Below are 26,532 nucleotides of genomic sequence, written 5' to 3'. Positions count from 1 at the left end.
GGAAGACGCAGATCTGGAATGCCGCCTTCACCATCTGGAACTGTTTCCCGTTATCCTAGAAACATTAACAGCCGAGGAACGCAGACCCATGCGTTGCAAAAAGAAAAAGAGGTATTCTTGAAATTAAGAAGAGAAAGATGAAAACCAAAAAAAAAAAAAGCCTCTTTGCTACAACAGTACAAGATAAGAAAGAAAACGCCCATATACATGATGTCGCCCGACTCCTACTCTTCCTCTCTCTATGCTGGAAACGAACTCTTGTTACCCCCCCATTCCTGTTCCTGAAATATGATACAATGGCAGAAGAAGTAGAAAGAAAACAAGTCACGACTTTCTCGCCCTCGCGTTCCGTTCCGTTGTATACACGTGCGCTGTAATGATGCTTGGTTCGTGGTCGCATTCCCAGAGAGCGAGTCCTGCTTCTCCCAGCATCGCTTGCTTGTCGTCTATAAGATGATGGCAAGCTCGGGACGATCAATCTTGTCGTCTTCCAGGTTTGGATAATACGGCACCATGGCGTCGGCCGCCTGGACGTAGGCGTCGTTGTACAGGCGCCAGTACGGCGTGCGCACCTTGCGCGCCGGGTGGAACAGTCCCGCCCAGACGTAGTTGAGCACGATGCCGGGGCCGGTCGCCATGCGGATGGCCTCGATGGCCTCGATGATGCGATCAATGACGTGCGGGCTCGTCTCGAAAAGGTTGGGATACAGGAGGTTGAGGAGATGAACCATGGCATCTTCGCATCCGAGTCCCATGACGCCGAGGGCAATGTGCTTGACCACCGCCGCGGCGGTCTGACGATGGACTTGATCACGGTCCGTCAGGGCGTCCTCTAGGAGTGGCGTGACGGCGTAGACGTAGTCCTTGGCCATCTCTCCAATGTACTCAAACAGGAACGACAGAGACTTGAGCACACCGTTCTGTACATTGAGCTCCGGCACGCGATACTCGTTCATTAGGGCGGGCAGGACCGTGAAGGGCGCGCAAGTCTCTGCAACAATACCGATGGCGACGGCAGTGTTGACGCGCGACTGGCGTTCCTGAACTCTCAAGTTGTTCAGCAACGTTGCCAGCACGTCCTGAGGGCCAATAGCTTTCGCGATAAATCCGAACGTGTTGTTTGCTGCTCGACGAATGCCTTTCTTGTGAGCCTTGAGCATATCTAGGAGCTCAAAGCAGATACGCATCCACTCTCTGGCATTCACACTTTCCGGACCCCGATCAGCGATACGTCCGACAAGGTCAATAGTATTCTCTTGGACCTTCTCATGTCTGTTTCGCAGAATGGGTGTCAGGCGCGGCAGCAAGTCCTTGATAGGAGGCTGCATTTGCGAGATGCCAACAACCGTAACAATGGAACGGAGAGCGCCAAGAATTGATCCCAATACTTCCGGGTACTCTTCACCGAGGTATTCGTAGAGCACAATGCCGAGCTTGCCCATGAGGGCATCCTCACCACACTGCTGCATGACCATCGCAATGCGCGAAATGAGGTCAGCCGCCTGCTGTCGGACAGTGGCCGACTTATTGTTCAGTCTCCAAAGAATGGTGCTGACAATCTGGGGCAGGTATGGCTTGCATCGCGTCCCGAGAGCATTGACGACTGAGCCAAAGCCGTTGAGCATGACGATGTCTTCAACACTCTGTTCCTGGAACGCATGCAGGATACCGTCAATTAAGCGCTCTTCAAGTCGCTCTCCGATATCCGCAGCGCCGAGACTGGTAACAATCTTTTCGACAGTCTCAACCGTCATCTTCCTATACGCCTCACTCTCATCTTTAAGGTTGTTAACGATTCTCTCAAGAATCTCGCTGACGCCAACCTTTTGACCAATATCGACAGTCGTCTCGACAACTTGACGGTAGTTGCGCTTATCAAGGGCAATACGCCTCACCCAAAAACTCTTGAAGAACTCATCAAGAACCTTCTCCTTCAGATAGCCTGCGGTTACACCTTCAGTAGCCGCACATTGAGACACAACTTTGAGAACAACCTTCTTCATCTCCTCATCGGGTGAAGAGAACTCCCTTAGCAGAATCTCCATAATCTGGCTGGTATAGTAGTTGGCATATTCTTCGTCCATCAGAGGAATAATGAATCCGACAGCCTTGAGGAAACCAGCCAACCCCTTACCTCTCTGCTTGCGCGCTCCCGTCCAGAGAGGGTTCAGGATATCGTCAAAGCTCTCGATACCGTATGGGTTCGAGGCTTCGGCGAGAGCTGCAATAGCCAGACTAGTTACTGTTCGAACCTTGGTCTGCTCGTCATTCAGGTTGGGGCCAATGCAGTCGACGAGTCCCTTCAGATGCGGCAGAACAGCACATCCCATGAGAATGGGAATTTGTTGCACAATCTTGACACCAGTGTGGCGTGCTTGCCAGGACTTCTTGCTTCGGCAAACGGCGCGGAGGAATGGGAGGAGGGCGGGGATACCAAGTGCAGAGGCAACGACGGCAAAGGCTCTGGCAGTAGTGTTGCGGACGTATTCGTCGACGTGATCAATATCAGGTCGCATGGTGCTGATCATGGTTGCTAAGCCAGCAGCCTTGGAAAGGTTCGATATGATCTCGCGACCCTCAACTCTGGCGTAATAGTCTTGGTCGATGAGGAGGGGCTCGATGACGACAAGAATCTTATGGACATACGGTCGTACAAGATCATCCAGCTTGTAAAGAATGCGATCGATAACCTTGACGAGCAAATGTCGCTCTTGGTCTTCGAGAGTTTTCTCCATGAGGAGCGGGAGGATCTGGTCGAACAGAGGCCCAGGGCCAAAGTTTCTCGCATTATCCGTAATTTGTCGAAGGGCTGTCTTTCGCATCGGTGGTGTGCCGTTCTTGATTTTGAGCAGTAGGCGCATGATTTTTCTCTCCTTGAGCTGTTCGACAGAGAGCGCGTTTTCGTCGGAGCCATCGGTCAGCTTTCCAAAGTATGCCATGTCTTCAGCCTTGAAAAACTGTAGGTCGCCGACGCCGGGGATCTCGGCCGGCATTGGTTTGCCTCCGAGCCGAACCTGATCGGGGTCTTGCATCATGAAGCCACTCTGCTCCACCGGCGCGACCATCCTGTGAGGTGCCACGCGGGTAGGCTCATATCCCGGAGGTGGCTGCAGGATTTTATACCCTTCCTCTTCACCAGGAAGCAGGATATCCAGTTCTTCGTCACTGATAGGCAGGTTGCGAATGTCGCTTCCAAAGTTTGCAGGCATCATGGCGGCCTGCGACTGAGGTGCAGGGGTAGCAAGACCTCCATTGGCCATGGATGTGGCAGAGGGGGCCTGATCCCAGCGAGAACGCTTCTTGGGAGCGTCGCCTTCAAGAGGCCCGCCAACCGCAGGTGCCTGGTCCCAACGAGAGCGCTTTGGTTTGGCTGTCTCCTCCGCAGGAGTTTCGTCGCCTGTGCCAACATCCCACCTCTTCTTGCGCTTGCGACCTGCAGAGACAGCCTCTGTAGATCCAGCGTCCGCGTTCTCCTTGTCACCTTCGGTCAAAACGGGCCTCGCGTCGGCGTCGCCAGATTCCTGCTTGGCTTGGATTTCGCGTCGCACACGCTCCTCTTCGCGTTCAAGTTCACGCTCTTCCATGATCTCGCGGTAATTGGTACCATTCTCGGCTGCGCCAGCCTGTCGATTTTCGGCAAACGGATCCGCGCGAGTCGGGGTCAACACACGGTTGAAGCGGCGCTTCTGGTAATCGGTCTCGCGATCGGCAATACGGCCACTCTTTTCGCCCTTTCCAGCCAGAATATCGTCCTCTTCAACGCCATCACCACGTGCAAATTCGTTGATGATTTCGGTCGAAGCTGTGTACTGGCCAACGAGGCGTCGCGTGGTATCCACGCCATCCATCTCCTCGTCCTCGTTAGCCATAGGGAGGCTGGTATGGTAGCCCGCAAATTTGTTGCCGCCATCATTATCGTACAGTTCATTGTCGGCGCTGTCAATCAGCTTCTGCTTAGTCGAGTCCGTCCGCTGGGTCGAAGAACGCGGTCCCTTCTTAGCGGCAGCGGCAGCATTGCGCTCCTGCTGGAGCTTCTTGATCGTCTCGAAATCCGCGTCAGACATCTTGCATCAATATTAGGCCAGCCTCATCCCGGTTCCAAGGTGCAAGCGGTGATAGAAGCGCCAATGTTGCGCATGGGTAAGTTGAGATGCGACAGGTAGCTGGTGTTGAAGTTTTCCAGGCAGCTCTGGTACGAGGGGGCGAAAAAAAGCTTAGAGGCTCTGGCCGCCAATTCCGAGGATTTGCCGCCAAACAAGTTATAAGAGGCTGGTGGCACTGTCAGCGCGGCATGAGATGATAGTCTTAGGAAAAGAGAATATGAAAAAAGAGGGGAAAGGAGAGATATGCTAGATATATAGTTTATCATATTTTATAGTAGTAATTTGTTTGCAGTGTTCGTTCATTATTGTTGAAAGTTACACTCCACGACGAGTTCGTCTCCTCTTTGCGGGTAACTCCATCACAACGGCATCTACCTCCTCCAGCGCGACTTCGACGGCAATTTCCGTCTTCATTCGCTTTCTGGAGTTTTTTTCAGACTCTGTCTTCTTGGGCGATACTTCGCCGTCGGAAACTGGTTCTTGCTTTGATGGTCGATCCGCGAAAGATTTTAGATCGGCAGTGAACAAAACGGAATGAGCCCAGCCAGCGTAACTTCCCCATATATTCCGGAAATGGTCACCAACCGCATCGTACATGACTTTGTTGAAGGTCTTTGTTTTAGTCTTGCCCATCTTATAGTCACGTTGTGCAATCTGCCAAACATGAGTGTCAACGGGGACGGATTCTCCCCAGCCTAGTCCCATAAGACAGACGCAGTCTGCTACTTTTGGCCCAACACCAGTCAAAGCAAGCAATTCTTCGTGCGCTGCTTTATAGGTGGGAATTGTATCAGATAGGCCTATGCCATCATTATTCAGGGATGACTCCGGATTTCGTAGTGTCTCAAGCCAGCCCGCGGGCTTCTCTTTGGCGATGACGCGAGCAGTCTGGGCGATATATTTTGCGCGGTATCCAAACCCAAGCTCCCGTAAGTGGCTTTCAACTTTACTCCCTGAAAGAGCGTCAGGGGTGGGAAAATCGTGAATGGGCTCTTCTCCAACATGACCAATGAGCGGCCCGTAATGTATGCATAATTTGTGAACCTAACTCCAGCTCAGTCTGGGACTCTTGCAAAGATGAAGCGGCTTTCGTCTTACCATTTGAGAAATTCGGGTTATGTTATTATTGCTGCTGCAAATAAAGCCCACCAGGGCCTCCCAAGCATCCTGGGTTAGGATACGGACACCCGCGAACCCGGGGGCTTTTTTGGCGAAGTTGGAGTCTGCTTCTGACCACTGTTGATAAAGCTCGGCGAGATTTAGCCTTAGACTGAAGTAATGCCGTAGAAGGTCTTCGGTATCATCGCGTTCTATAGAAGCCGGTGGTGTCGCAAGACCTGTTTGCAGGCTTGGCCAAACTGTCCTGTAGTGAAGATGCTGGGGATCTTGCTTCAGGGACAGGATACGGCCGTGAAGCGCGCAAGTCCTATGTTGATCAGTATCATCGTGAAGTTTATTAGCAAAACAAAAACCAAACATACCATTCATCGTTGATTTTGCGCCACCTAAACGATTGGCCACAGCGCAGAGTTGTATCTATGCAAAGCTCTGCTAAGGTAATGGGAAGCGTCCGCCATTCAGCCGCGCGTTTCATAGCCATACTTATGCGATCGAGATGATAGGCAGGCGTATCACAATCTCGAAGTACAATGGCAAAAGTCGGCAAAGCGCGATGGAATATACAAGAAACGAAACGTGCAATCCCTGCTGCTGGAGATGAATGGCCGTCAGACGGGCTTGGCTGGGCGGATGGTGGCCACACAACGGGGGACAGAGCGCTACAACTTTTTTAGCGGGTTAGCCAGGTACTCACTAACATGTGTAAGTGCAGGTAAGGCAGTAGTAAAGAAAGAAGCACTGTAAAATACTTCGGAGATTAAGAAAGTAGCCAATTTTTTTTTTGCTCTGCTTTCAAATTCTGCTCATAACCCCTTGTTCTGTTCTTTTTCCAATGCGTAACTCTCCCCTGCACAAACCCGTCACACATGACTTGGCTGAAGGAGAACGAGAGCCTAAACCCGAAACAGCTAGGCGCAATTGGCAGAAAAGCTCCCAGCATCACGGCGGCACGCCTTCAAGACGCGGACTTTGCCCCTACGTTTGTCGACCTCAAGCCTTTCCTGAGCCCCCATCTCCATCAATCGAGGAGAGGCGCCCGAAATCTAGAGGCGCAATATCGATCTGAAATCATGAACGGTGATAACTATTCGTCTAGAGGTGAGCCGACTGTTAGCTCGTGCAACTAACCTAAGGCTGACACGATACTTGCGGCAACAGAAGGCGACAGTCGCCGGGATTATCAGGTAAGAAGAGGCAATTCTCACATTTTTCATGATTTATTCTAACTTGAAATAGTCCTCGCGCAGTGAACGAAGCGACAGGGGGGACCGCGACCGCGGCGATCGTCGTGAACGCGGCGACGATCGACGAGACCGACACAGAGAAAGAAGGCGCTCGCGATCTCCTGACCATCGCCACCGCCGCGACCGAGACCGAGATGGCGATGCCTATGCATCTAGCAGAAACCATAGAGATAGGGAGCGCGAGGAGCGATACTCGGGTGGCCGCGACCGTCGAGGCGACAGGGAATGGGACAGGGATCGTGGCAGTTCGCGCCGCGATGCCCGGCGTGATGATGATGGCCATGGCAGACGCGATCGTGACGGCTTCGAGGACCAGCGTCGAGGTGGTCGAGACCGCCGCGATGACGGGATGGCGCGCCAGCAGGAGCGCCGAAGCCCGTCGCCTCCCAAGCGCCGGGAGCCTACGCCCGACCTGACAGACATCATTCCCGTTCTCGAACGCAAGCGCCGCATGACACAGTGGGACATCAAACCTCCTGGATATGAGGCTGTCACAGCCGAGCAAGCCAAAATGTCGGGCATGTTTCCTCTGCCCGGCGCGCCGCGACAGCAGCAAATGGATCCCACCAAGTTGCAGGCTTTCATGAACCAGCCCGCTGGTGGACAAGTCAGTAGCGCTGGGTTGAAGGCCAACAACTCACGACAAGCCAGGCGTCTGTTGGTGTCCAACATTCCCAGCGGAACCACTGATGATGCGCTTGTTGCCTACTTTAATCTGCAGCTGAACGGACTGAATGTTATCGAGGCTACGGACCCGTGCGCACTCAGTCAGCTCTCGAACGACAAGTCCTTTGCTGTTGTGGAGTTCAAAAATACCGGAGATGCCACCGTTGCTCTTGCTCTCGATGGCTTGCCCATGACGGCCGACACCGCAGGACTTAGCATCCGCCGCCCGAAGGACTATGTCATGCCCGCTGTACCGGATGATATCATGTATAATCCTGACGTTGTCTCTAATTCGGTACCTGACACCATTCATAAGCTCTGCATTACAAGTATCCCGCCATTCCTCACAGAGGACCAGGTGTTAGAGCTGCTGGCTGCCTTTGGAAAGCCCAAAGCTTTTGTTCTCGTCAAGGACAGAAGCAGCGAAGAATCGAGAGTATGTATCCTACCCCCCGGGCATTGCGTTGACACTAACTAATCACAATTCCAGGGAATCGCATTTGCCGAGTACGTGGAGCCTGCTAATGCAAACGAACCGGCCCTGAATACTCTCAATGGAATGGATGTTGGTGGCAAGAAGCTCAGAGTTACCAAGGCTTGTGTTGGTGGAACGCAGGTGGCCAATTTCGATGCTGGTATTAATGCTATCAGCAATCTTGCTGGCCAAGTCAATGGAGGTGAAGCCACTAGAGTTTTGCAGCTTCTCAACATGGTTACAGCCGAAGAGCTCCTCGATAACGATGACTATGAAGGTAATGATTCTCACCAACCTGCGCTACCAGGCGATTACTAATAACGTTGACAGAAATCTGTGATGACGTGCGGGAGGAATGCTCCAAGTACGGCAAGATTTTGGACCTCAAGGTGCCACGTCCGGCCGGCGGAAGTCGCCAATCGGCTGGTGTCGGCCGTATTTTCGTCAAGTTCGAATCGACAGACTCTACGACGAGTGCTCTCAAGGCGCTGGCGGGCAGGAAGTTTGCGGACAGAACCGTCGTGACAACGTACTTCCCCGAGGCAAGTTTTCTTATCAGCATAATTTTGCTCCGGAGTATAGAAGCTAACAATTTTTCAGGAGAACTTCGATGTCAGTGCCTGGTAAAGCAGGCTGGGAAGGTTAACAGGATGAAAAGTCGCCAGGGCAAGGTTCAACAGCTTTGACCTGGTTAACAGGTTGTGTTGGAGTTCGCTTTTTCTTTTGTCATTCATAAAATGTATTGTACCATCGTCGATTACAGCAAATCAGGAAATCTAAGAGCTGCTGGGGAACGGCCTGAAATCGAGAAAAGTGTTCGTGATGATATCGGGGGCCGTGGATGGATGTTGGCTTGGCGTCAAAGTCGATTTTACAAGGCTGGGTCTGTTTCGCTACTAGGTACGTATGGGTCGCTCACTATTTGAAGTACTATATTTGGCAGGTTAGCGTAAATTCTCCCAGCAAGATTTGAAGTTCTCAAGGGTGATTGATGGGGTGATCAGAAGTCCAGTAAGTGCATTGAGAGCTCGAGAGCCCTCTCACTTAAGAGGTACCAGAATTAAAACAATTGTGTTCGTCTCATCATGTTGGTAGGGGGGTTTATGATGTAAGCTGCGCGAGGGAATAGGACTTACGATGACAAAAGGTTCATTGAATGTGCCAGCTCTAACAGGAGCCGTTACTATCAAGATGGGAAATGCGGCGAGTTCAAAAAAAAAATGGCGGAGAGAGATGGCAGCACCAAGAGCTCCACTTGTTTTGGACAGTTCTCGTCACGTGTAGATAAGTGCATTCGGCCTAGTAGGAGAAGATGAGGGACCACGCACAAATCTGCCCTAAATAAGCGAAAATTTGCACTGCTCCACACAACCGTCGGCGTGGACCATACTCTCAAACTTCATCGCGCCCAGGTCAACTCCATCACGACTCCTCAACAGACGACAACCGACAACCACCGACAACCACCGCCAACATGGGTAGACTTCACAGCAATGGCAAGGGTATCTCCGCCTCCGCCCTCCCCTACAGCCGCGTCGCTCCCAGCTGGCTGAAGACCACTCCCGAGCAGGTCGTCGAGCAGATCTGCAAGCTCGCCAGAAAGGGCGCCACCCCTTCTCAGATCGGTGTCATCCTCCGTGACTCCCACGGTGTCTCCCAGGTCAAGCTTGTCACTGGTACGTCTTTTTGCGATTGGACTTTGGGGGTCGGGAGGGATCCCAAGTTGCGCGACCGAACTCGGATGGCTAACATTTGTCGCTCTACCAGGTAACCGCATTCTGCGCATTCTCAAGTCGAGCGGTACGCTGAACATGGACGGACGATCCGATGGATAGCCGTTACAGTTTGATCTCTTGCGAAAGAGACAAGCATACAACTTTCATGCCTCTGTGCGGTTTTGACTGACAGAGTGATTTATAGGCCTTGCTCCCGAGCTCCCTGAGGACCTGTACATGCTTATCAAGAAGGTATGCATAAAAACTAAGACAGCGCTCTGCGCGCTCACGTTCTGCGTCGAACTTCTTCGCTAATTGATCCTCCAGGCTGTCGCCGTCCGCAAGCACCTCGAGCGCAACCGCAAGGACAAGGACTCTAAGTTCCGCCTCATTCTCATCGAGTCCCGTATCCACCGTCTGGCCCGCTACTACAAGACCGTCGGTGTCCTTCCTCCCACCTGGAAGTACGAGTCCGCCACCGCCAGCACCATTGTCGCCTAAACGGAGAAAACTCCTCGTCGATTTCGTGCCGCGCCGCCCCGCGGATTCCCTGGTTTGGAGTTGGGGGAAATTTTTTATGGAAAAGAAAACACACCTGCATTTACAGCCATGATGCTTATGCGCCAGTCCTAGCGGACTAATGAAGGTATTCGAATGCTCAAATAGATGGCAATTTGTCTACCATAAAAAAACCTTATACATTCAAATGCTGGTATCATAATCGTGAATTATCCCATGACCCACCAAACGCCCAAATCATGCTTACGCCTCCCCTGTGCTATCTTTCATTGTCGTGTTGATAGATTAATTTGTCCCTTCGATCTCTTTAGATTTTTGTATCAGATATTCACCAAGAACCCGTAGCGGATCGTCTGGCCTACTGTGTGTTAGCGTCTTATGTCGGCGCAACCCATTTGTCGCTTTTACGCACTGTTCTTTAGCGAGCAGTTTCATTCCGTCGAGGAGAGCGCCGGTGACCTTGGTATTCAGGTAGCGTCGCGTGGAATCGCCATGGGGAGCGGCCTCCGACGGTATGCTGAATCCTGGGTCAGGATGTACTGAAGGAGCACGCGATGCTTGGGCAGGCGTGCCTGTCCTGCCGGCTGGAGCTGGGCTTACAGCAGCGTGTGCAGGAGTGGGAGACTGTTCGAAAACGTCAGAACTATTACAAAGGTCAAGTGCGAAGGCGCCATACAGCTTGATCGATCGCGGCGTCGGTCATCAGTACGTCCTTTTGCTGTGTGTCGCTGTTGGTTGCGAAGTCGCCATTGACAGCTGTCGGAACGACCCCATCTGGTGTCTGTTCGTCTGGAGTAGTTTGGTCGGCCATTTTCGCGACTTCGAGATGCAATTGGCGGTTTGAGGACGCGACAAGGTCAGTCGAACATAGAAGCCTTGGGATGGTTCTCTCTGCTGGCTGATTGGCGGGGCGGTTCAAGCCGCCTTTTAAAAAATCACCTGACCTCGCGTCCGTGAACGTGTAGCTGGACGCGTCTCAGCCGCACTGTGAACTTGAACCTCAAAGGATACCCTGAAGCTTTTCACAAGCCTCAAGGCGGGATTCGGGATGGATAATCCACGATGGATGCATTCATAAAGAAACTGACACCAGCAGATGACTCCGATGCGTCGTCGAATTCAGCCCCTGGTGCCGAGAATGAAGGTCCTCCATTGAAGCGATTGAAGCGGGATGAAGGCACCAGTCTAGTGTCGGAGGAATCCGAACAGTCTGTTGTTGAGGACGATGAAGTGCAATCGTTACCCGAAAGTGGCTGGGGAATTACTGCAGCTCGAGACCAATCAAAGAGGACTACAGAGGTTGAAAATGCTTTACCGGCGACGCAACCAGACGAGGCTGCCCTTGACGCATACGAAGAATATAAATCATCGCAACTCAGTGCAAAGGACGAGTCGTCAAAAAAAACAAAGCCACTGTGGATAAAGGGCAGGAGTTCTATTTATGTGGACGCTTTCAATCTTGCCCTGGATACGGTGCTCGAGGAAGAGGCAAAGCTTTTCAACGAACAAGAACTTGGCGTATTCAATCAATGGAAGTTGCTTGACTATGAAGCTCAGTATTTGTATGTCAGGTGAAACTGGTGGTCATGGTTTTTACTGATGAAGACGCAGGTATGTGCGCCTCTTTCTTAGAAAGACAGCTGCGTGGCACCGGTCGGCTCGCCTCGGCTATTACAATGACATTGCGAACCTCGAAGTTCCAATCGCTACATTGCAACAGACCAGATGTCTTCCAACCAGCGAGTCTCCTGAAGTATCCGCTGGTGAGGTAGATGGCATTCAGGTCGAAGATGAGAGGCTAGGGGCCACGTTCACCTTTGCTGACTCTTCCGAAATGTTGCTCACGGACATGGAAGAAGCATCATCGCTACTTTATTTGGATGAGCTGAAAGCCCTCTCCAAAGAAACCAAGATACAAGGGCGAACAAAACCCGAACTAGTAAGAAGCCTATCACAAGTGAGCCGCCAGCAGACCGGCCTCAAGGATATGGGTCTCAGCAGACAAAACAGCCGTGATTCAACAGGGTCAGATGACTCAAGCCGTTCGACCGGCAAGCTGGAGATGGAAGGTTCTAAGCAGAGAAACATTTTTCTTTCTAAAGTGACTGACATTCTTGGGCCTTGTATCAGGCTGTCCTCTACTGTGTTCAAGCTGTTTGAGCGGGTACATCTCGTCTTCTACCGATCAACAGAGTGGACCGAGAAATCTCTGACGACTATTATTCTTGCCAAGATTGCTCGCAGAAACTTTCCTGAATACATTGTTTGCCGCACAAGCACGATATTCGCATCTCGGAGGCACCTTCTGGAGTTTGAGGCCGCCACTCGGCTGGAAGCAGAGATCGACCTGTGCCTCGAAGGAAGCGGAGCTGTGTTGGACAAAGGATGCCAGCGGATCCTTGAGATTTACGACGTTATATACCCTCGTTGGAAGAAGCTCCTGGAAGAGGAACAAGACAAGGAGCGATCAGGTTATGAGTTTGGAGAGGGGGCATACTTGCGGCGTTTTAACCCAGGGCATTCCTACACGCGGATTCTTGCCAAAGCAGGTTATGCGATGGGAAAGTTCAAAGAATACGGGCGTGAACACGATTTATTAACGGAGCTTCTCGAACAGAAGATGTTTCATCTAGCACGCCGGGGCGATTGGTATCAACGGAAAGCCCTGCTGGAAGAGAACTACATGGCCAAGTTGGGGGAACCATATGCTCTGGCGGAGTTGGAGCGACGAAAGAAGGAATGGAACAAAGCAGCAGCTGCCACTTGCGAAATGGCGCTTCAGGACTCGGATTGCCACATGACATTCCACTTTGGCCTACAGAAACGGCTGTTGAAGCTGGAGAAGAAGTTGCGCATACCGAAGCGACTTCAGCATAACTTTGGACATGTCAAGCTAGCCAAGCCGCTCGAAATTACGGTACACGGGATTCAACTCAAGCGAGAGACGACGCCGAAGGCGGGCAACATCAGTGTTCCTACCAAGACCATTTGGCTCGACGAACTGGACTCGGAGGGCGAGTGTAGCGTTGAAGACATGTGCCTGAGCCACTTTCGTGCTGAGGGATGGAAGGGCTACCACTCCGAGGGGCGCATTGTCCGGACACTGTTCGCATATCTCTTCTACGACATATTGTTCCTCTACATCCCCAACGTCTTCCAAACGGCCTTTCAGACATGCCCCCTCGACTTGCACACGGACGTCTTCTTCCCCACGAGGGCCTCCGAGATCAACCACCGGCTCGTGGAGATTGAAAACGGCGGCGCCGAGAGCCTCGTCCGCGCGGTGTGGGAGCGGGAGCACGAGCGACGGACGGAGGTCGTAGGCCTGAACTGGGACTACGAGATTGACGACCTGCTCGAGCTGGTGCGGTGCTTTGACGGGGGTGCCCTGGCGGCCATCTGCAAGGTCATGGCGCAGGAGTACAGGCAGAGGGGAGGCGGCGTCCCGGACTTGATTCTGTGGCGTGCCCACGAGTCGCCTGGCGAGTGCGGCTCGGGGGGGCGCAAGGGAGAGGTGATGTTTGTAGAGGTCAAGAGCGAGAACGATCGCCTGAGCGAGACGCAGCGGGTATGGATCGATGTGCTGACGGCAGCCGGGGTCCGAGTCGCTCTCTGCAATGCCGTTGCCAAAGAGGTCCGCGAAGTGGACTGAAAGAGGGCAGCCTTCTGTGGACTCTTCCTCTACAGGTAGGTGCCTCTGCTGGTGCTTCGGGCACGTCCTCTTCAACGCCTGTCACAGTGTACTCGATAATGGCCGAACAAGACGAGATCACTGAAGCTCTATGAGCTCGATCGCTTGATCATCATCCCAAGGGCACCCAAGCCGGCGACGAACTGTGATCGCCAGAACCGCACCTCGGAGGTCACTGTGCCGAGAGAGAGGAGGGGGAGGGGCAGCGCAAGCAGGTGGGATGAAGATGGCACCGCATCATGTCCCATGCTACTCTAGTGGCGCAACTTGAAGATGCAGCTCAAGGCACCCAATAGCAGCAGCAAGTGTACGAGAACGGGCGCATGACCCGCGCGAATTACCTACGCAGCAGCTGAGCAAGGTGCAAAGTGGTTTCGATTGTCAAGTACGCTGATAGTGGAGTGATTGATATACACGGATATGACGCTAGCTTGAGAAGGTTGTTCATATTGATGTCCAGGACAGGGCTAGGCGGCGCGACATGTTGACGCATCGCCGCGCCGGGGGGGGGGGCTGATGAGACACTTCGGGATTCTTGGTTACATATTTTGCTCAGGGCCACGAGTCTCTTCTGAGACTACCAGGGGGAGTACGAAGATGGGCATCATCAGCAAGAGGAGAGCGCAAATACTGTCGACTGTGGCGCGCACTTACACCTCTGTTTACTAGCTATGGGTCCAATGCAGTGCGGCGGCGTGCTCCAAATCAAGCTTCGCAGGAGGTGGACATTATAGAGGCTGCCAATTATTATTCAATTCTTTTTTAAACGTTTAAGATATGCGACTGGGCCGGAGCATCTTTGAGCGCTGTCAAGTGCACCTTTTCATCACTCAGTCTTTGGTTGCACCGCAGCAGTCGGTCATTTTCCGTAGGGGGGGGCGGAAGATGCGAATGGCACCTAAAATGTCTGTGATTCTGAATGAGCGTCCCATCCACAGCCAAACTTGGCTTAAGCAACGGAAACTAAACTGCCGTCCAAAAGAAAACACGACACAATGAATGGAGTGAGAGAGAGAGGCGGCAGCCACAGTCAAGGAGACGGACAATGCGTGAAGCTAATGCTAATACAGGGAATGAGACGGCTATCAAGTAGGCTACGCAGAAGACTAAGAGTAATGAGAAGCGAAATCCCCAAACCTTGGGCGAGGCAAGGGAGACTAGACTACGTTATTATTTGCCTTTGTCGCAGTCTTTCCTCTCCACACCCACCTTCGTCCGTCCCAGGGTTCAGGTTCCACCATGACGGGCGCTTAAGGAGCTGCCAATCAAGAGGCTGAAGATGGCTGGAGTGGGTGATGAGCTGTGGCAGAGGGGGGCCACTAGCCAATGAAGCCAGTTCTAAACCGGCCAGCCGGCGCTTAGAGCTCATCACTGAGTGGTCAGGGCAAGGGGCAGGGGGGGTGAAGGAGTGGGAGAAACAGGAGGGGGAGGGCAGAGAGAGATAGATGTCTTCAAGGGACGGACGACACAAATACTTCCCGGGAGTTGACAAGTGCGCCCGTACGATTACGGACCCCCCCGGCCGAAGGAGGGATTGTCCGATTTGTGCAAGTGACTGGGCAACATTGTACGACAAAGCGCCGTTTCCGAGGCGAAAAAGAAAAAAAAAGAGAGAGAGCGAGAAACTCCTACAGAAGGTATAAGTCGAAAGTCGACCAGCTTGGACACAACCCAGGTCCAATCCCACGTGGAGAGAGCGCTTTTTCCACACCCCACCAAGGAAAGGATTCTGCAGCAATCTAGCAGGCGCCTTTTCAATCTATAGAAGAGACAAGGGAGGGGGTTTTTTTCGTCACGCGCATCCATCTGCCGAGGAGGGCGCAAAGGCGATGATGATGGTTGCCTGCCTGCATCCTGAGCTGGGCGGTCGGCCGGTTGGCGAGGCGATACGCCAATACAAAAAAAATTAAAAAATAAAGGCAACACAAGAAAAAGCCAGGGGAAAAAAAAAAAGATCTACTACATTTGATTGGAAAATAAAGCACTCTACTGGCAAACCTACCTACATGGGTAAGGAAGGCAACGACGTGGCAGTCGTAACACAGAGAGGGAAGGGCAGAAAAAAGGGCTGGGAGAACGGGTGTACGCCGGTGCCTGTGTCACCCGCTGACGTGACACCTCACAAAGGATTTTTTTTTTTTACAATAAAATAAGATACGATAAAAACACACCCTCGTTGCACAGGAAACGGCATAAGCAGTAAGCACAAGCACTTTTACATCACCCATCGTCGGGTCGCACAACTCTCGACAGGACGGGATCTGGTGGGTGCCGGGGCCCCAGCGGAGCGGGAACGAGAGAGAGACAGAGAAGAGAGAGACAGAGAAGAGAGAGACGGGGGCCAAAAAGGCGGTATAATAAAAAAGACTAACCTGGATGTGTTGAAGACAATCAAAATGCTCCGGTGTGCATGCTGTGCTTGCTGGTTGTATGGTTGCATATGTACATCCATACATACATACATACATCCATATATCCCGGCTTCCGGGGGCCTCTTCTGCTAACAACATGGATGAGACTCGGATGCGCATCCTCCAGCCACGATTGGGAGAGTATGTTATTTAATTGATTTTTTTTAAAAGGAAAAGAGGGATATTCCCGCAGTGCAACTACCGAACCATCCTCACTCCTCTGACACCGGCACGGGGTATATATCTATGTACATAGCTCAATAAGTAACGACTTATATGCCATGTTGCACAAAAGTGGTGATCATGGACATGGTCAAGTAGATAGCCCACGACTAGTTGCTTCAGACCCCAGACACGACTCTTCGAGCCCAATCTGACGGGTCGGCTCCATTCTGTCGACAAGGATAACATCCCATCGCTCGGGACGCTTCTCAACCCTCATACTAACCGGGGTTGGTTCTGCGCACGCATCAAACCACAAACCACCACCACCCTTCTTCTCTGGACTTGGGCTTCCCGCACAGATGTCACAAATTGACAAGTCTCCTTCATTATACCATCCTTCGATCAAGATCCTCCAGCATTATGAAACCTCTCGTTTCAACCTCAACTCCAATGGGGGGCTTTGTTTCCCCCACTGCCCTTCCGTCTTAGCGCCTCGTCACTTTATGGGGAGAGAGGAGGGGGGGGAGGAGGGCTGAACGGGCTCTTTCCCTCCTTCTTCTACTTCCTCCTCTCTGTTTCCATTTTCTCTACCGGGCATCCCCCTGCTCACCCATGATTAGATCCACTGTGAAGGAGGTTTCGAGAGCGTTGTCCGCATTGTAGATTGGACCGGGGGGAGGGGGTGCAAGTCTCGACCACATGCCGGCACTACTGCAGCAAGGACAGATCAAGGACCCCCATGCGACTGGCAATGAATGGCCAGACCGTCGCTGCAGCGTAGCGTTGCATGTGTTATCCATGTACGTGCGTGGTTTTGTGTAGACTCAAGAACCAGGTTGCTGGCGGAGAATAGCTCGAGTGACGGGCAGGCTTTCCAGATAGGCTCTGCAACCCGGCGCGCGCGTACGTCTTGCATGCTCCCACTCCTAGACTGCCTTTTGCGAGTCTGCCTAGTCCGCTCGACCCTCAATCCTTCAAGATCCTTTACTGCCTTGCGTCCTGGTGGTGGCTTGGGTGATGTGCTCAGATGGGCTCGGTACTTGGCAGCAGACAGGCAGTGCCGGCCGCTCTGCATCCATACTGGTAGATAGTCCTCGGCCATGGCTGAGACATGGCATTGCCCGTTCTGCAGTGAATCACACTATCAACTTGATCAAGAATAAATATGAGTAATAATAAGGAGCAAGCCACTCGCTTTGCTTTGCTAACTATTCAGTTTGCGACGCTTGGTAGCTTGTAAAGCTAAGAGAGATGTGGTGGATTGTTTGTACCTCCACTATCCACCCATGGGACGCATGCCAAATCACCGTGTCCGCCTCCCATATCAGCGCCAAATACACGATCCAAAGAAACTCAAAACATGTAAAAAAGATTAACCAAGACAGATAATCAGAAAACTCCGTACTTGCTTGGTATTTCATGTCATCCTGGCGCCTGTTCTTGTCCAAAATGGTTGCGTAAAATCGTTGGATGTCTTCAGCATCGGCCAGCGCATTAGCACCGAAGCGTCATCCTTGAGTCGTTTTTTATGCTCCCCGCCATAAAACTCCCACCGTATAAAGCAACAGAAAAAGGGAAATGAAAAAAGAAATCGTCTAAAAAACAGTGGGTGTGAATATAAATAATAATAGGACATAAGAAAACAGGATGAATTAAACAAAACTCTGGTGCCAAAAGAGATTTTGCTCATATGCAATCCCAAGAAGGTCAACTTGTTGAATCGTGTTCCATGGTTGCTGGCCGGGCAGCAGCTATGCGGGTCGTAACGTCGTCTCAGTAAACTACCAAGGGCAGTCTCGAAGCCAGTCGAGGAGGGTCAAGGTTGGGCCAGCCAGGCCTCGAATTATTCCACCTTGCGTCTCTTGCCGCGGGGGGCTGGCTCCATGCGTGGGGTGTAGGTGACTGTCCTCGTCACCACCTCGCGAATGTGACGAACGGTGCGCGCCGACTTGGGCTTCTTCTGGTCAGCACAGCGCGCCTTGAGGGCGGCGTCCCAATCAAAAACGGAGCGTGATGAGCGGCCGCTATAGGGCGAGAACATGGAAGCTGCAGCGCTCAGGGGCGAGTCGAGGTTGGACAGGGCCGGACTGGGCGGAATCTTGAAGCTGGGAAACGACGTCGGCCCAATCAGTGGCGCTGACATGGGCGCCTTGGTGAAGGGGCTTGGCGGTACCAGCGAGGCAGAAGCAGAGGCCAACGCCCTCTCCACGGCCGAGGCCTTTTCCGAAGCAGAAAGAGTGGTAGCCGATGCGGGCGACGATGGTTTGCTAGTGCTCGAAGCAGACGTGGTCGGCGACGTCGATGGCGACTGTTCATCCTTGGCACTGGCGCTCGCCGTACTGACGGTACTGCTGACGCTGCTATCGTCAGGCTTGTCATTCGTGTCAGTGGCAGGCGAGGATTCCCGTGCTGTCGTTTCGGCAGGGGCCACGGGATGCGAATTAAAGGCCATCGCCCTCGATAGGAAATCCGTGTAAGCCAGCGGAGGGGTGATGGGCGTCTTAATAAAGTCGGGTTCGGCTTTGCAACACCGAATAGCGGGTAAACTGAGGCTGGAGAGAGGAGTGGCCGTGCTGACAGAGGTGGCGGAGGCAATTTCGGACGGGAAGTTGCTGGTGACGGGCGTCGCGACCTCGAGCTTGGGTTTGGGGCCAGGCATCTTGAAGTGGAAGGGAGGGAGAGATCGTGGGTGTTGACTTTTGGTCGCGCAAACGGCTCGCTAAGACTAGGAGAACCAAGACAGAGGGATGACGTTGGCGGGTAGGGTATCGAACAAGGGCCTTTGGTGCAACGCAGAGCAGATAGACGGGGAGGCGACGGGAGCGATGTTGTAAGGGCCGAAGAGAAGTTGAAGAGAGTATTGATTGATGATGATGATTGATTTGAAGAGCGAGACGGAGTTTAGTCAGAGTCGGCCTTGACGAAGGAGGAGGGGAGAGGCAGGCTTTAAGAAGAGGGAGGTGGCAGCGTTGGCGGTTATGTATATACGTGTTGACAGGCCAGTAGGTAGTAAGAGCATAGCCCAGCGGCAGCAAGCGAGTGGAGGATGAAAAGGAGGGTGGTGCGGCTGGTATTTCTTTGGGTTGGGGGTTTCAATGGGATGTGTGGAGTTGCCAGGAAAGAAGACGCAGAAGGAGAAAAGAGTGGTGATGACTGGATAGTAGAAGGGAAATCTGGATGCGTGTGCAGGTCGTGATGGTGTGTGGTGATAGATGGTCGAGGCGGACGAGAGGGACGAGTTAAAAGAGGAGGGGGAAGAAGGAGGGAGGGAGAAGGAGGAGGGGGAGTGAGTGAGTGAATGTGAGGGGTGTCTGGAAATTTGGTGGCAGCTGCTGTGGTTCACTCCAAGCGCTGGAGCCAGGTGCCACAGTGGACGGACAGTGGACGAGCTGAGGCGACGACTGGTCTTGAACGCAGTGTGGCGACGGGGCTTACAGGGAGTTTTCCAGCGGTAACCTGCACGCGTTCTGCTAGAGGTTAGAGGTACTACCTACCTAGGTAGGTAGCCTACATACATCTCACTAATTGCTGGAAGATGACACCTCATGTAATTGCAGTACCTGATATGCACTCTGCCGCGGTCTCCCCGTTTCAACTGGCGCCAGACAGTTCGCGAAAAGAAATTGGGCATGCAGGAAGATATTATTGTGGCAAGGGAGGGACTACTAGAAAAAGAATCATCGGCTGGCTGCCTCCCGGCGGGCGATGGTGTAAGTCGGTCGACCCCGGTTTCTGGATGATTTCGGGGCTCAACCCGGAGGCCAGACCAGGATGAGAGCCATCCGTAGCGTGTAAATAGAAGGCATGGGGTTCATCAATCCGACATAATTAGGTCCGGGAGGTGGTTTGGGTTTGGGGTTTGGGGCACAATGGGCGTCATGAGTACGAGTCGAGCTGCACCTATTCTCTGCTGGCACATGCTACACGGTAACCACCGTACCAAGACTAGAAAAAGAAACGACGGAAAGAAAAGTGCATCAAAATAATCTGTACGTCAACAACTACCTACAGAAAAATACGTAGTAAAAGAAAGTAATACCCAGCAGATAAAACAAAATAAAACAAACCCTGGTGGACCCCCTTCTTCGCTGGGCGGCTACTCGACAGCCGACAGCCAGTGGTTTGGCAGTCGCGGCGGGGCATCCATCTCGTTGCTCCTCTCACCAAACTCGTCTCCTTGGACCAAGCACCGTTTTTGACTCCATCCACCCACCATCCACAACCAGCCCTTCCCATCCCTTCCTTGTCTATCGGTACGGTACGGTACGCGCCCAGCCTTTCAAGACAGGAAGCTCCCCAGAGCCAGCCCCCAGAGTCCTGTGATTCGGTCGTCACGCCCCCTGCCATCGATGATCAGGCCGTCGTGCTCGGCCCTTGCCATTGGGCAGCCCTTCTAGGAGGGTGTCTCTACACCTCCGTTTGTCTTCGCGAATAGGGAGGAAGCTTTGCTTCGACGACAAAAGTTTATCGCTCCTTTAACCCAGGGCGAAGCCGCCTACTTCTCTTTCTTCTTCTCGCCCTTCCTTTCTTGTTATACCCGCCACTAATGCCCGTTTTGTCAGCCAGCATGACGACCAGATCAAGCCTCGGCGGTTCGCCTTGGCATATTCCACGCAATTGGTCGAGCCAAACGGCTTTGCCCCCGGCCCATTCATTTCTTCGCGCCTCTCTCCAAGCAGCTGACTCTGGTTTCTGCCTTGCTTCTTGAAAGCGACATCACTGGGCCAGACGGGCAGCCCGGCGCGGCGGGAACCACATACAGGGGAGTTGAGAGGGGGGGTGGACCGACGCACGCTGTCACCCCCTTGGCCCTGGTTCTTTTACAAGAGTCTGGCGCAAGTTGACGGCGCCGGGCTGGCCGGGACCGGGCATGCGGCGCAGCTCCGGTCTCCTGCGTGAATCCGGGCCAGACAGTGGGGTAGAGCTCTGCCAAATATACGGTTCTGGTTCTTCAAACAGGGCGACTTGTGCAAGACTCGTTTGCGCAAGGCTGGACAAGGACACGATTGTGGATTATGGCAGTGCGCCGAAACATGTCGCAGCAATGAAAGCCAACTTGAAAGACTTGAAGCGTAGAGGGCTTTCTCCTTCTCTTATCAGCGCATCGCCTGCTTCATCTTGCTTTTCGCAGCCTCATGCTTCACACATTCGACCGACTTACCATTCGGTCTAATAAGCGCCTTGATGCACAACAACATGCCGATTTATCTTTGATCGAGCTCGTGTCTTTTTTTAACTTCCTCATCCTCCAATCTTTGCTGCACTTCAAACAATACACATGCACACCACCCCGTCGCCCCATCGGTGTGTGGTGCCCCGGACTCCGGGCCGCTGAGCGCTTCGCCGACCATCCATCCATTGGCTCTCGGTGCTGCCGCTCTCCCATGACACGACATGTACGCAAGCCGCCGACTTCACCAGCCACTCGTTCGGTCGTCCTTCCGCGTCTGGAGCAAACTTGCTCCTTCTTCTCCCTCATCTTCTCTCTTTTCGGGTAATACCAACCGCTGCCGCCCGAATCGTCCAAAACAAAAAAAGTGAAGCACGCCACCAGCGTCTTCTCGACTCAGTCTCCCCACACAAACGTGTGGTCGTCAATCAACCCGGCTGCGTGTCGCCGCAGACTGCTGCCCGCAGAGAAAAAAAATTGCAATAACAATATCCTTCCCGTGCTGGGAATTTTTCCTCGTCTCCCGTCGCACCTGATACTTACCTCCTACCCAGCCTTCTTTTGCCGTGTGGCTTTTTTAGTTTCGGCCCCCCCCCCTGTCTATATGTAAGCGCCTCCTGCCGTGTTGCTTACATACATGCATGCATTCATCGTTCATTGACTGCGTCGACCAACGGGGGACATTGTCTTCCAGAAGGATTCGGAGCGTCCACTTGTTTCCTTTCGACTTGATTTGATGCTTCGTTGATTCCACGCCAGAGTTTCCTCCACTTTCTGTTTCCTTACCCCCTTGAATTCTTTTCTTGTTGGTGGCGTTGGGCTTGGGCCGTTGTGGCGTCTGAGCAGGCTAGTTAATAACGGTCAGCCAACTGGCTTCTCGCACGTAGCTCGTCCTGCGGTGAACCAGACTCCCGGGACCAATGATGCTTTCGCGCCATTGGTCAATGCCTAAGGTTCAAGGTTCGCGACATGGACCTCCTGTTGGAAGAGGAAAAAAAAGCCTTACCCGCACGCTTTCACGACACCGCCCGAGATATCGGTGAGTGAGTACCCTGGCCTCCCGAGACAAAGAGCTTATTTCATTCAACTCGCCCTTAGAAACCGACGATGAAGGCCGTCATTTTCTCGTTGCCGGTTAACGCCCCATTTTCCTTTGCCATTCCATTCTGCTTATCGCAAGCACACCGCGCGAGAAGAATGACGGCTGCAAACCACGTCCCGCTCCCTTATCCACCCTGATGCCTCCTTGGCTTGCATTTGCAGGCATAGTCGAGCAATGCAGGCGATAGTTTACACCAGTAGCGATGAGCCTCGGGCACAACTCAGCGTCTGACTCATTTGTTTTGATCGGGCAAAAGTGCCAAGCGTGACGGCTGCTGCCTTGACAGCGTACACGTTTCACCAGCCCATTCCTGCGTTGTACAAGATTTTCGCGGGCTAGCACAACTTGAAAGAGCGTTGGACCAATATCAAAAGTTTCTTCACGGACGACTGTCTTAGCTCTTGACAACACATCATGTTGCATGAGCTAATTTTAGAGCTAACTGACAGAAATGAGAGAATGCCTTCCTTCGCGTCGCTCATACACAACGCCACGGCGCTCCGAGGTTGCGCTACTCGTGTAGCGTGAGGCAGCAGCAACGGCGTATCTTTCTTTCTTTTTTTCTACAAATTAAGAAAAGTTGTGGGTGTTGAGCAGTCAAGTTGAACAACATAATCACTCACACCGCCTTGATTCAAAAGGTCCTGTCATGCGAAGCTGCAGCCTGGTTGCCTGGTGGATGCTGCCGGTGAGCGAGTATTCGTCCACACAGCATTCCCGCAAAGGTTGGCACAAAGCCAAGCCTCAAATGAATAAATGAAGTTGGCGATTCCCTTATCGCCCCTCGGCATCCATCTTATGCGTCCTGTCAGAATTGGGAGCGGCTTGCAGGCTATATGTACCACAGCCCAGGATGACATGGCGCGCGCCAGCCCGCTCTCTGCGGCCTTGGCCAGCTGAGCCTTGCATTTGGCTGCATATACATTCTCGTTTAATGCATTTTGCATGATCCTATAAAGAAAGACCGGCGATAAAAGGAACGTAGAAGTGGAAGCCGGCCGGCTCTTGGCCGTGGCGTCAATTGCTGACAGAGCAACGCAGGCTGCAGATGCAGCGACACAAGGCAGCGGTTGCAGCTTACCATGGGTTTTACACCTTTCACGTGTGAGCAAAGCCAAGTTGGAGTATATCGAGCCAGCATACTGAATCACTACAATGCATGTTGAACTTGACTCGCTGCTAGATGTTACAGAACGATGGCATGTGGTGACAGAAGTGGCGCCGTGTTCGTGAAACTAGCAACGAACAAATAGTGTATTTATAGAAGCTTAAATGGGATGCAGAAGCCAAAAGTGGTATATTCTCATTATAAGCAGAGTAGTAAAGTCTCCGAAATCCTTCCACTGCAAGCCGAGGCAGCATCAAAAAAACCGGCATCCACTGTGCAACCCCCCCCCCCTCCGTAGAAGTGTAATACGCGTAAAATGTTTCAAAGTATCATCACGTCTCTCTCCTCTTGGTTTTTGTCGACAAAATACCAATCAGGAGGACCTTGTAACTTCGTGTTGTTGTTTTTTCCTGCCGTCCAGGCACGCACGCTCAACGCCGTTGGAAAGCTGGTGGTGCTTGCTTACAGGTTGCCAATGGGCAGGTTGCCGACAGGCAGGTCCTTGCCGACAGGCAGGCCCTCGCCCGCACCACCGGTGAGGCGCAGGATCTCGGCCTGCAGCTGGGCGACGCGCTGCTGGACCTCGTCGGCGCTCAGGGTGGAGGGGACGGCATCAGTGGCGCCGGTGGTGGCGGACTGCACGGGGGTGACGGCGTTGGTGACGGCGGAGGTATCGGGGAGGACGCCGCGGCGGTGGGCGGCGACGTCGGCGTCAACGTCGACAGTAACGTCGACGTCGGCCTCTGCCTCGGCGGTGGCGTCGGCACGGGCATTGTTGACCTTGGCATTGACGTCGGCGTCGACATGGGCGTCAACGTCGACATGGGCGTCAACCACGGCCTCGGCAGCGGCGTTCACCTCGGCGTCGACATCCGCGTCAACGTCGACATCGGCCTGGACATCCGCGTCAACGTCGACATCGGCCTGGACGTCGGCGTCAACGTCAACGTCGGCGTCGACGTCACGTGCGTTGTTGACCTTGGCATCGACCGTGACGTCGAGGAGGCGGTCCGCGGTGGAGCGCTTGTGGACGGCGACGTCAGCGTCCACGTCAGCGTCGACGACAACGGTGGCCAGGTCGCCGCGGCCGAGAACGCTGCCCGTCAGGAGCGTGACGGGGAGGCCGCTGATGTCCTTGTTGACGTCGGCGACGTCGCCCAGGCCGTTCACGACCGGGACCGAGCCGGGGACGAGGCCGCGGCGGTGGACACGGGCGTCAACGTCGGCGTTGACGGTGACATCGGCGTTGGCGTTGGCGTCGGCGGTGATGGGAGCGGCGAGGGCCGAGCCGCAGAGGCTGGCGAACAGGATGCGGGTGGTTGAGACCTTCATTTTGGCTGAGTGTAGGAGGTTGTCAAAGAGATGGATGGATGGATGAGTGAGGGTGAGTGAGTGGGAGCTTGCGAGGGCGATGCCGTGAAAAGGAGCGTATTGAGGTGAGAGAGGCGAAGCTGTGAGGGATGAGGACAGGAGCCGGACGATGCAAGTCGGAGCAAGAAGCGATATATATCATCACACGTCTCCTTTCTTGTCCCTTGTTTCCTCCTCCTGTTCTTCTCCTCCAAACAGACGGTCTCCCCCACTGCTCAGCTCCCTTTGTCCTTGCCCGTGCGTGCCCTTGTCGAGCGGGAAAGACGATCACAGCCGTGAGACCATTTCATTTTGGACGTTCAATCATCGTGCCACTGCAACCCCACGCGGAAACTTGCAGCGCCCGGCAGGCATGGAAGGTCGGGTGCGAAGCGAGGGCCCTTTCGGAAACTGATGTCGTTGATTCCTCACGGCTGGTCGGCGTCTAAGACATTTCTTGACGCCCAACCGGTTCGAGTTAGATTTGCAGGCGCTCGGAAATTGCCGTGCATTGATTACATTAGGGGATGTTAATTGTGATGGGCGTGGAAAGACAGAAGAAGAAGGTGTTCTTCCGTACCGTCATCCGCGTCATGGCATCATGACCTTGCAGTCGACTAGGTGCTCTTCGTCCTTGCAAGAGTTGATCCCGATCAAGGGGACTGAAGGTGGCGCAGCAGCCCTACGGATTGGAGTACCTGGTTCCCGGTTATCGTCAGGGCGCAAGAAAAAGATTTTGCTTCGCTGCAGCTTTTTAGTTGCGCATTAAACAATGTCTCAAAAATCTCAATCTCGTCACCTTTGACGGTTGGTGCACAGACACGCCATGCAAGGAAAAGGGGGGGGGAGAGGGCTTGAAGAGGAAGGAAGGAATTTACGAAAAAGAATTTCCAGAAAATTGATTCAGAGCAAGATTTCAACGACCATCATACGAATTAAAGCCATGGAGCTTTACTCCATAATGGTACATCATTGTCCTATTCGAAAAGGAGTTTGTTTTTAGCTTGGCACCAAAGTGAGACCTTTTGATTAACTCGGGGAAATTTTGCGAAGAAAAAAAAAATCGAAAATTCAAAGTGCCATGTCTATCATTTCTGGGTCCCCGACATGGGGTCTCTTCACTTCCATCCCTGAGGTTTGTCAAGTTCTCGCCGGATCTTGTCCGCAACCTTGCGCCCGACCCCGCAAGCCGAAGCATGTTGGGGATTCACACGTTGGTCAAATGACTGCGGCAGTTCTCGCTTGGCAATCTAAAATAAGCCCTTGCTTGGCAAGATCAGACCGCATCCCCAGTAACCGGGTTGTTCCCCGGCAGCCTGTCCAGCGGCCCGTCCCTGCCAACCGGCTCCTCCGGCTCGGCCACCTGCGGCTTTTGCTTCGCCGAGTGCCCGGGGCTGCCGTCCGGACCGACGTTGAGGCTGCACCCGCCGTCGTCCACGCCCCGGGGCCCCGTGCACGTCGCCATCGCCTGCTCGAGCCGCACCTGGTCAGTCCAGCCCTGCAGGTAGTCGCCGTGCAGGCCGTAGCCTGTCGGGTCGCCCATCGCCCACACCAGCCGGTTCGGGTCCGCCACGGCGCCCGTGCCGTAGAAGAACTCGTAAAAGACGGACAGGATCGCGCGAGGGTGTGTCTGGGGGCACACGCCAAAGTTGTACGCGCCAATGGCGGGGAATGCCATCTACGGGAGGGGGGGG

General features: G+C 53.4%; 7 protein-coding genes across 7 annotated transcripts in view; 2 read left to right on the top strand and 5 right to left on the bottom strand.

Moving 5' to 3' along the window:
- Window positions 1-446: 446 nt before the first annotated feature.
- On the bottom strand, window positions 447-4,064 carry ISF_03785 (U2 snRNP component prp10; the record flags this gene model as incomplete). Its single annotated transcript, XM_018847391.1, has 1 exon — window positions 447-4,064. The coding sequence occupies one exon, from the start codon at window positions 4,062-4,064 to the stop codon at window positions 447-449; it is 3,618 nt and encodes a 1,205-aa protein (XP_018705598.1).
- Window positions 4,065-6,088: 2,024 nt separating this feature from the next.
- On the top strand, window positions 6,089-9,823 carry ISF_03784 (splicing factor u2af large subunit; the record flags this gene model as incomplete). The annotated part of the gene is made up of 10 exons (XM_018847390.1): window positions 6,089-6,320; window positions 6,381-6,406; window positions 6,459-7,568; window positions 7,623-7,884; window positions 7,938-8,136; window positions 8,208-8,219; window positions 8,371-8,507; window positions 9,020-9,283; window positions 9,528-9,574; window positions 9,650-9,823. 10 exons carry the CDS (start codon window positions 6,089-6,091, stop codon window positions 9,821-9,823), a joined length of 2,463 nt encoding a protein of 820 aa, XP_018705597.1.
- Window positions 9,824-10,126: 303 nt separating this feature from the next.
- On the bottom strand, window positions 10,127-10,652 carry ISF_03783 (Dpy-30 motif protein; the record flags this gene model as incomplete). Its single annotated transcript, XM_018847389.1, has 3 exons — window positions 10,127-10,199; window positions 10,254-10,465; window positions 10,518-10,652. The coding sequence occupies 3 exons, from the start codon at window positions 10,650-10,652 to the stop codon at window positions 10,127-10,129; spliced, it is 420 nt and encodes a 139-aa protein (XP_018705596.1).
- Window positions 10,653-11,675: 1,023 nt separating this feature from the next.
- Window positions 11,676-13,493, top strand: ISF_03782 (coiled-coil domain-containing protein MTMR15; the record flags this gene model as incomplete). Its single annotated transcript, XM_018847388.1, has 1 exon — window positions 11,676-13,493. One exon carries the CDS (start codon window positions 11,676-11,678, stop codon window positions 13,491-13,493), a length of 1,818 nt encoding a protein of 605 aa, XP_018705595.1.
- Window positions 13,494-17,951: 4,458 nt separating this feature from the next.
- On the bottom strand, window positions 17,952-18,767 carry ISF_03781 (hypothetical protein; the record flags this gene model as incomplete). Its single annotated transcript, XM_018847387.1, has 1 exon — window positions 17,952-18,767. One exon carries the CDS (start codon window positions 18,765-18,767, stop codon window positions 17,952-17,954), a length of 816 nt encoding a protein of 271 aa, XP_018705594.1.
- A 5,183-nt stretch (window positions 18,768-23,950) lies between these two features.
- Window positions 23,951-24,820, bottom strand: ISF_03780 (hypothetical protein; the record flags this gene model as incomplete). Its single annotated transcript, XM_018847386.1, has 1 exon — window positions 23,951-24,820. The coding sequence occupies one exon, from the start codon at window positions 24,818-24,820 to the stop codon at window positions 23,951-23,953; it is 870 nt and encodes a 289-aa protein (XP_018705593.1).
- Window positions 24,821-26,114: 1,294 nt separating this feature from the next.
- The window catches only part of ISF_03779 (hypothetical protein), a gene marked incomplete at both ends in the record, with an annotated part of 609 nt that continues 191 nt past the window's right edge, over window positions 26,115-26,532 (bottom strand). The window contains one exon of the mRNA XM_018847385.1: window positions 26,115-26,516. Within this exon, the coding sequence (XP_018705592.1) occupies window positions 26,115-26,516 (402 nt within the window). The remainder of the gene's footprint in view (window positions 26,517-26,532) is intronic.

This window comes from Cordyceps fumosorosea, assembly GCF_001636725.1.
Source record: "Cordyceps fumosorosea ARSEF 2679 chromosome Unknown scaffold_7, whole genome shotgun sequence".
In the NCBI taxonomy this organism is placed as follows: domain Eukaryota; kingdom Fungi; phylum Ascomycota; class Sordariomycetes; order Hypocreales; family Cordycipitaceae; genus Cordyceps; species Cordyceps fumosorosea.
The sequence above is the reverse complement of the archived record's forward strand: the minus strand, read 5'-3'. Positions and strand labels throughout refer to the sequence as shown.